The sequence below is a fragment of the Podarcis liolepis genome (genome assembly GCF_965112155.1).
Source record: "Podarcis liolepis genome assembly, contig: HAP1_SCAFFOLD_47, whole genome shotgun sequence".
NCBI classification, from domain to species: domain Eukaryota; kingdom Metazoa; phylum Chordata; class Lepidosauria; order Squamata; family Lacertidae; genus Podarcis; species Podarcis liolepis.
The window spans coordinates 1-10,001 of NW_028148728.1; the positions used below are offsets into that span (position 1 = coordinate 1).

Sequence of the window (10,001 nt, forward strand, 5' to 3'; positions counted from 1 at the left end):
GGCTTCCTTTGTACAAATACATCTTCCCCCCCTCGGCTGGAGAAACCGACCCTCGCCTTCATCGGCTTCCTCAGGCCATTTGGGGCAGTGATGCCTGTTGTGGAAACTCAAGCGCGCTGGGTCACACGCATCTTTAATGGTAGGAAGGGGGAGATACCAGCACCCTAGGAGGCCATGGGGTGCTTGGATGTGTGTGGAAATCCTAGGGAAGCTCAACCTGTCATCTGGACCAGGCAGTTACTCTCGGTGCCATGGGTAGGAGGGACCTGTGGCCCTCCAGATGTTGTTGGACTCGCCCTTTCATTGACCCTAAGTAGCATAGCCAGTGGCCAGAGGGGATGAGAATTTTAGACCAAGAAATCTGGAGGGCCATGGAAGGTCATCTCTGTGCTGTGCCAGTAAGGGATTATCCACCTTAGCTTTTGCCCAACACTTTCTAGGCACTGGTTTGGGCTATAAAGCCCCTTATCCAAGCACAGGCACCCTCAACCTTAGGCCCTCCAGATGTTTTGGCCTACAACTCCCATGATCCCTAGCTAACAGGACCAGTGGTCAGGGATGAAGAGAATTGTAGTCCAAAACATCTGGAGGGCCAAAGGTTGGGGATGCCTCTCCAAGCACCACCACCACTACTACTACTACTACTACTTCTTCTTCTTCTTCTTCTTCTTCTTCTTCTTCTTCTTCTTCTTCTTCTTCTTCTTCTTCTTCTTCTTCTTCTTCTCCTCCTCCTCCTCCTCCTCCTCCTCCTCCTCCTCCTCCTCCTCCTCCTCCTCTTCTTCTTCCTAGCCAATTCCCCCAGGAAAACCTGCTTTTAAACACTTGATCAGAACAAACAAACATCTATTCAGGTTTTCTGCAGATTGCCATTTGCTCCCATTTAGCGGCAAAGAGCGGGTTTTCGCAGGGAAAGCTCTGGGGCAAGAAAACGAAGAGCGCTCAGACACAGACCACTCCTGGAAAGCCCAGAAGAAAGATAAGTGTGGATAAGCCCTACCTTGCAGGCAGAAGAATGACCCCCACTCCAGAGGGCTAGAGAGAAGTACTGCAGCTCAGCAGAGCTCAGGGACACCAAAGGCTGTTATTGGTGGTGATGGTAGTAATATTACTTTATTGACTGTACTGTCAATAAAGTAAAATTACTTCATTACTGTACAGACTTTAGACCCAGATCTGCTGAGCTTCAGCAAGGGGGCTGCATCATGTATCCTTCTCTCTCTCTCTTTAGTTTTTATTAAAGCACATATTATTCCTCAAAATTCACAGAATGCCTCACTCCACTGCAATGAAAGTTCCATAATGTAAGGTAAAGGTAAAGGGAACCCTGACCATTAGGTCCAGTCGTGACCGACTCTGGGGTTGCGACACTCATCTCTCTCTATAGGCCAAGGGAGCCGGCATTTGTCCGCAGACAGTTTTTCCGGGTCATGTGGCCAGCATGACTAAGCCGCTTCTGGCGAAACCAGAGCAGCGCACGAAAACGCCGTTTACCTTCCTGCCGGAGCGGTACCTATTTATCTACTTGCACTTTGACGTGTTTTCGAACTGCTAGGTTGGCAGGAGCAGGGACCAAGCAGCAGGAGCTCACCCCGTCACGGGGATTCAAACCGCCGACCTTCTGATCGGCAAGCCCTAGGCTCTGTGGTTTAACCTACAACGCTACCTGCGTCCCTTCCATAATGTAGATTAGGGCAATAATCTTCAACTTGTTTTAGTGAAGCCTCCACCAAGCTGCTGCTCCCTCCTCAGGGGTCAGCAAACTTTTTCAGCAGGGGGCCAGTACACTGTCCCTCAGACCTTGTGGGGGACCAGACTATATTTTGAATGAAAAATGAACGAATTCCTATGCCCCACAAATAACCCAGAGATGCATTTTAAATAAAAGGACACATTCTACTCATGTCAAAACACGCTGATTCCTGGACCATCTGCGGGCTGGATTTAGAAGGCAATTGGGCTGGATCTGGCCTCTGGGACTTAGTTTGCCTACCCATGCTCCAGATGCTTTGTGTAATAAGAGCACTGTTTCGCTAAAAAAAAAACCTACTTTCATAGGGCAATTGAAAGCCACCTTATGTTGGACCAAAGCATTGGTCCATTTAGTTCAGCATCATCAACACCAACCTTTGCCAAGTGGGTGCCTTCCAGTTGCTGGCTGGGGGTTGATGGGAGGTATAGTCCAAAACCTCCGGAGAGCACCCAGTAGGGGAAGGTTGGTGTTGATAATGCTGATCTAAATGGACCAATGGAGATGCTTGGGGGTGAATCTGGAACCTTCTTTGAAGCATTATGAGGGAAATAGACTAGTTTTCCTAGCCCAGCTTCGAGGCTAACCAGGATTCTCACCTCATCGGTGGACAATACCACGATTGTCTCTATGTGAAGGGGTCTCTCACACATGCAATGTGTTGTGTTTGAAACCCTGTTTCGTCTCACACCAGGCAGAAATGGATGCTACTAACAATTGGACAGTCTGTACTTCTGCTTGGAAGGCACATGCTCAGTTTTCACCCCCCTGCAAAAAGAAAGTCCCTTTTGATGAACCTCAAAAAAAGGTGACTCACTGAAAAATCCTTCCTGTCTTCTAGGCTTGTGTAAGTTGCCTCCAGTGACTGAAATGATGGAGGAGGTCAACGAAAAGAAGAAAAACAAGCTCAAATGGTAAGCTCCTACATATGACCTGACAACGTTGAGCCCGGACACTGAGGTCCAGTGCCAAGGGCCTTCTGGCGGTTCCCTCGCTGCGAGAAGCCAAGTTACAGGGAACCAGGCAGAGGGCCTTCTCGGTAGTGGCGCCTGCCCTGTGGAACGCCCTCCCACCAGATGTCAAAGAGAAGAACAACTACCAGACTTTTAGAAGACATCTGAAGACAGCCCTGTTTAGGGAAGCTTTTAATGTTTAATAAGTTATTGTATTTTAATATTCTCTTGGAAGCCGCCCAGAGTGGCTGGAGAAACCCAGCCAGATGGGTGGGGTATAAATTAATTATTATTATTATTATTATTATTATTAATCTTCATTGGTCGGATGGAGGTGCATGAGGGATGCCAGCTGATCAGAAAGAAAGCCTGAGATGTTCTTGTGCCTTCAGCTGATGCTTGATCTTTAGAAAACAGGGGGTGGATATTTTCACATTACAGACACAACTATGTCAATGTCTGCCCATGTGCCACAGCTAAAGGCATGTTTGACAAAGCCTGTAACAGACCCAGCTACAGCTGCTGTGAGCTGGAGACTGGCGCTGTGGTCTAAACCACTGAGCCTCTTGGGCTTGCCAATCAGAAGGTTGGTGGTTTGAATCCCTGCGACGGGGTGAGCTCCCGTTGCTCTGTCCCAGCTCCTGCCAACTTAGCAGTTCGAAAGCACACCAGTGCAAGTAGAAAAATAGGTACTGCTGCAGCAGGAAGGTAAACAGCATTTCCGTGCGCTCTGGTTTCTGTCACGGTGTTCTGTTGTACCAGAAGCGGTTTAGTCCTGCTGGCCACATGAGCCGGAAAGCTGACTGTGGACAAACGCTGGCTCCCTTGGCCTGAAAGGGAGATGAGCACTGCAACCCCATAGTCACCTTTGACTGGACTTAAACGTCCAGGGGTCCTTTGCCTTTTACCTTACAGCTGCTGTGCAGTTGGGTGGGAGAAAGGCAAAACCAATGAACACACAACAAGCGCAAGGGCTTGTCCACACTTGTGTTATGTTCAGCTTCAAACCATTTCACTCCTCCGCATTTCCCCTTGTATATTGTTTCGTTTAGGTTTGGCTTGTCCTTTGACGAGGTTTTGAAAACAGATTGCCTTGTATACATGGATCAACTTGCTTCCTACATTGGCATAAAACCGAGTGTGCCAGCCCTCCTTCTCCAAGATCCAGAACTGGCCCTGAAGATCTTCTTTGGCCCCTGCTCTGCCTACCAATTCCGCCTGAGTGGACCAGGGAAGTGGGACGGGGCCAGAAACGCCATCATGACCCAGTGGGAGCGCACAGTGAAGCCCACAAGAATCCGAGTGGTGGAAGACTCTGGAAGTTTCCTCACATACCTGCTGAAAGTCCTTGCCATCTTTGCTATTTTTGTCGGGATTTTCTTCAGTTTCAACTAGTTCCGCCAGTTCGACAGCATTATTACCTGTACCTTTCCAGATGCATACGTTCTGCCTACGTGATACTTCACCTTGCAGAAGTAAGAAAAGAAAGAAGGGCCTTTTCTTAAGTACATACTCAAATCTAAATGTGGACAATTTGACATTTTTATACCCGAGGGTTAAAAAAATCAAAATGGAAGCACAAACCTTTGACACCTGAACATGAAAATGTGCTCTTGTTGGCGCACTATTTGCACGCTACTGTGTGCAATGCACAAAGAAATCTGCTCTACATGCATGGCTATTATAAATGCACAGAATTATTATTTGGATATTCATTTACTCTGTACGACATAGTGCTCTTTATCAAAGTTATGCTGCTACTTACATTGAGGGCATAAGAAGACCCCTACTAGAGGAGATCAAAAGTCCATTTACTCCAGAATTTGGTTTTCAACAGTGTCTCAGATACCTCTGGAAAACCCACACTCAGGTCACAGAGGACTGCTGCCTTTCCAGCAAATGGTATTTGCGTGGCGAGGTCCCGCCCCCCACCAGGATAAATAAAGACACGAGACACCATAATATAAGCTTAATTGGGCGAATTAGGCCACAACTTTATTGAATTCAGGAATGAGAGGCATTGGCTTAGGCATTGGTCCTAACGACTATCCGGCTCCAGCCCATTTGCTGGAGACACGGGGAAGGGTTAACACTATATCGGGGGAGTCTCCTGCCGAGGCACGTCGACTAGGAGCTCCCCCGGGTCACCGCTCTGGGGCGTGCCTTTGGCCCTCACCTCCATAGGCTTCGGACAGGGCCACGCCCCTGGAGTCCTTTAATGGACCACCCTTCGCTCACTGGGGGGAGGTGATGGCGTTCCTCCCCCCCCCACATCCTCTTAACCCCTTCTTACCAATGCCTACCGCCAATGCTGAGAAGTTGTGACAAGTTGCTACGAGGTAGGCGAAAAACCAAAAGGCTAGAAATTGCCAATTGGGAAAAATTCCTACCATGCCCCTTGCGGCGACAGACCGAAGTCCATAGCAAAGTCAAAGACCTACCTAAAGCCCACTTAAAGGGAGGGAGGGTGGGAAAACGTGAGGGCTAGCCGGCGAAAAGAGGGCGAGCCCCCTCAGCACCGGCCCTAAATAGGACAGGCCTCGCCCCCCCCCAGCCAGCTGGTTGGCTGGCTGGGGGGGGGGCAGGCCCGGCCGGGATTCCCCCGCTCACGTGGGGTGGGCGTGAAGCCCGCAACCCCACCTCCTGGGCAAGCCGGAAGTGGCTTTATGCTGTCTCTGTGGCGAAGGTTTTCTTTAGGTATTCTGCTTAGTAGTCCCTGGGTGCTTCCAGAGAACCTGTTTATTGAACATTCATTCTGATCTATTCGTAGGGAGATTAGGCATCGTTAGCTATTTAATGAGCATTGATTCTGATTTATTATTATTATTTTGAAGGAAGCTTAGATGTTGTTACCTCAAAGCAAGTGTCACGGCACACTTTCCAGGCCATTCCCGATCACTTTCCTTATTGCAAAAGGTTTAATCTTTTGAGGAAGCAGGTATGTTGTGCAAGACTTCCAAATCAACTTTCACCACATGACCTGAATTTGCCAGTATGTGACCGAATTCCACCTGAAAATAGTGACAGTCTGGAAGTGCCCATTCACAGGCCTCTCCTCCATGAATTTGCCTAATCATTTTTTAAAGTCACCTTCTTCTTAAGAGAGTCAGGTGCATCCATCTCATCCATCTTCTCCCACCAAGCTGAGGCTTGTCTGAGATTTGCACCTGAGTCCTCTTTCACCCAAACCAAAAATCATAGCCCTGGTAGATTCATAGCACTAGGGCTTGTCAATTATACAGCTATACCTTTGCAACTTTGCTCTGCAAAAAAAATAAAATAATGTATCAACAACTTTGAATATCATTATAACACAGACTATCGCAGATATTTCAGCTTCAGTTGAAAATGACAGGTACAGAATGAAAAAATAATGGGGCTTATTATATTGCTACATGGAAAAACCAGATGTTAAAACAGATGATTTTATTATATAGTCAAAAGAATCATGCTTGTTTAAATTGTATTGATATTTCTATCAATAAATGACAATGAATATAATTCAAAAGTTTGCTTTCCTTCTTCCCTGCCTCAACTGGATACTTCAGTAATTTCGTGGTTTATGTCTCCTTTAGGAACATGCCATTTAGATACAACTAATTGGTTGCATATGTTAAGAAATTTCAAAGAAGGACTTGCTGATTTTATAAATATGTTTAAATTTCACAGCAAAGTGTTTTATTGAATTTCATGGGGGATATCATACTTTATCCTTAACTCTTACATAAGCTGTTTTTTTCTTTCAGCAGACTCATGTTTTTTGATAGGCCCATCAAATATATATGAATTGAAATCACCATTAGCCACTGGTATAGCAGTGCCAGTTCTTTTTTCACCAAACTATATTCTGTTATCCTGGAGAGAGAAAATAATATATTAAATCTATCTATCAAAAATGCTAAACATGATTAGCATTCCTGGATCCGGGAATTTAGGAGAGTCAGGCACCACACCCCAAATACATAATACTATCGTTTTCCATGCATTTTTTGGAGCTTGATTTTACCCAACACCAGGTTTCTGATTGCACAGCAACTGCACATTTAAAAAGTGTGAACTTTATTTGCTTTGCGAATCCAGCTCCCTTTAGTGGCAGCTAAGGGAAGAGAAAAATGATCAAATATTAAAGTCAGGCTGCACCGAGGAGATCTGTTGGGCAGGTACAGGTTAGAGAAAAAGGAGGCATATTTCTTTTGGGGGCTGAGGGGCAGGAAGTAAATGCATTTTGGGGGAATCTCCTGGGGAAAGCAAATGAGTGGGGGCGGGTTCATTGCTTTGGGGCTTTCATGCTTGGAACTCAAACCCAGTTTCAGCAGTAATAATAATAATAATAATAATAATAATAATAATTTATTATTTATACCCCGCCCATCTGGCTGGGCCTCCCCAGCCACTCTGGGCGGCTTCCATAAAAACCAAAAATACAATAAAATATCACACGTTAAAAACTTCCCTGAACAGGGCTGCCTTAAGATGTCTCCTGAATGTCAGGTAGTTGTTTATCGCCTTGACATCTGCTGGAAGGGCGTTCCACAGGGTGGGCGCCACTACCGAGAAGGCCCTCTGCCTGGTTCCCTGTAGCTTTGCTTCTCGCAATGAGGGAACCGCCAGAAGGCCCTCGGCGCTGGACCTCAGCGTCCGGGCAGAATGATGGGGGTGGAGACGCTCCTTCAGGTATACTGGACCGAGGCCGTTTAGGGCTTTAAAGGTCAGCACCAACACTTTGAATTGTGCTCGGAAACGTACTGGGAGCCAATGCAGGTCTTTCAAGACCGGTGTTATATGGTCTCGGCGGCCGCTCCCAGTCACCAGTCTAGCTGCCGCATTCTGGATCAGTTGTAGTTTCCGAGTCACCTTCAAAGGTAGCCCCACGTAGAGTGCATTGCAGTAGTCCAAGCGGGAGATAACCAGAGCATGCACCACTCTGGCGAGACAGTCCGCAGGCAGATAGGGTCTCAGCCTACGTACCAGGTGGAGCTGGTAAACAGCTGCCCTGGACACAGATTTGACCTGTGCCTCCATGGACAGCTGTGAGTCCAAAATGACTCCCAGGCTGCGCACCTGGTCCTTCAGGGGCACAGTTACCCCATCCAGGACCAGGGAATCCTCCACACCTGCCCGCCCTCTGTCCCCCAAGAACAGTACTTCTGTCTTGTCACGATTCAACCTCAATCTGTTAGCCGCCATCCATCCTCCAACCGCCTCCAGACACTCACACAGGACCTTCACCGCCTTCACTGGTTCTGATTTAAAAGAGAGGTAGAGCTGGGTATCATCCGCATACTGATGAACACCCAGCCCAAACCTCCTGATGATCTCTCCCAGCGGCCGCATGTAGATGTTGAAAAGCATGGGGGAGAGGACAGAACCCTGAGGCACCCCACAAGTGAGAGCCCAGGGGTCTGAACACTCATCCCCCACCACCACTTTCTGAACACGGCCCAGGAGGAAGGAGCGGAACCACTGTATAACAGTGCCCCCAGCTCCCAGCCCCTCAAGACGGTCCAGAAGGATGCTATGGTCGATGGTATCGAACGCCGCTGAGAGATCCAGCAGAACTAGGAAACAGCTCTCACCTTTGTCCCTAGCCCGCCGGAGATCATCAACCAGTGCGACCAAGGCAGTTTCAGTCCCATGATGAGGCCTGCATCCCGACTGGAAGGGATCCAAATGGTCCGCTTCTTCCAGGCGTGCCTGGAGTTGTTCGGCAACCGCTCGCTCAATCACCTTGCCCAGGAATGGAAGATTTGAGACTGGGCGATAGTTGGCCATCGTGGCCGCATCTAGAGATGGTTTTTTAAGAAGCGGTTTAATAACCGCCTCTTTCAGCGGGTCTGGGAAGGCCCCCTCACGGAGGGAAGCATTCACCACCCCACGAAGCCCATCGCCCAGCCCTTCCCGGCTTGCTTTTATTAGCCAGGATGGGCAAGGATCCAGGAGACAGGTGGTTGGTTTCACTCGTCCAAGCAGCCTGTCCACATCCTCGGAGGTAACAGATTGGAATTGATCCCACTCAACTTGACCAGACAGAACTCTTGCACTCTCCCGCCCCGGCCCTGCTCCCACGGTGGAGTCTACTTCTTCCCGAATCTGAGCGATTTTATCTGCAAAAAACTTTGCAAAATCATTGCAGGAGAACATGTGGCCCGTACTGGGCCCCGATGTTGCAGGTGGTTCCGCTAAATTGTGAACCACCTGAAAAAGTCTCCTGCTGCTGTTTTCTGCAGATGCAATAGAGGCGGTGAAGAAATTCTTCTTCGCCGTCACTATCGCCACTTGGTAGGCTCGACGTTGAGCTCTAACCTGTGTCCGGTCAGATTCGGAATGAGTTCTCCGCCACCGGCGCTCTAGCCGTCTCAACGATTGTTTCATTGCCCTCAGATCCGTGGAAAACCACGGGGCTGTCCGGGCTCCATGCAATCGGAGAGGGCGCTTCGGAGCCAAACAGTCAATAGCCCTGGTTAACTCCACATTCCAGCGGGCCACCAGGGAATCAGCTGAAAGGCCATCAACATGGGATAAAGCATCCCCTACCACTCTCTGGAAACCATTTGGATCCATTAAGTGGCGGGGGCGGACCATCCGAATTGGTCCCACCTCCCTGCAGAGGGGATGGGTCGCAGAGAAGTCCAGTTGCACCAGGAAGTGATCTGACCATGGCACTTCTTTCGTTTCGCTTTTACTTAGTGTCAGATCACCAACATCCATAGAGGTAAACACCAGGTCCAAGGCATGTCCACGGCTATGTGTTGGGCCAGACTTATTCAGGGACAGCCCCATGGAGGCCATGCTTTCCACGAAGTCCCGAGCGGCCCCTTGTAAGGTCGTGTCGGCATGGATGTTAAAATCCCCTAGGACGACCAAGCTAGGTGTCTCCAGGAGAACATCCGCCACGACCTGAAGCAGCTCGGGCAGGGAATCCTTGGCGCAGCAGGGAGGTCGGTACACCAAAAGGAATCCTGTACTGCCCCTATTGCCCAACTTCCAGAACATGCACTCAGAAAACTGGGTCTTCCCAATAGGACGCCTGGTGCAAACTAATGACTTCCTAAAAATCACTGCAACCCCCCCTCCCCGCCCACATGACCTGGGTTGCTGTGCGTAAGAGAAACCTGGTGGACAAGCAGCGGCAAGAACAGGCCCATCTGCTTCATCCAACCAAGTCTCTGTTACACAAGCCAGGTCAAATCCTCCATCCATGATCAAGTCATGGATGGCAGTGGTCTTCTGAATCATTGACCTGGCATTGCACAGCAGCACCTTCAGGCTATGTGGGTATCCCTTGCTGATTCTAGTATCCG

The 10,001-nt window shown here is 48.8% G+C and overlaps 1 protein-coding gene across 1 annotated transcript; it reads left to right on the forward strand.

Moving 5' to 3' along the window:
* Positions 1-6: 6 nt before the first annotated feature.
* Positions 7-6,198, forward strand: LOC310699083 (flavin-containing monooxygenase 1-like). Its single transcript, XM_083520698.1, has 4 exons — positions 7-139; positions 2,589-2,661; positions 3,753-4,602; positions 5,360-6,198. Exons 1-3 carry the CDS (start codon positions 91-93, stop codon positions 4,093-4,095), a joined length of 465 nt encoding a protein of 154 aa, XP_083376824.1. The 5' UTR covers positions 7-90; the 3' UTR covers positions 4,096-4,602; positions 5,360-6,198.
* Positions 6,199-10,001: the final 3,803 nt, after the last annotated feature.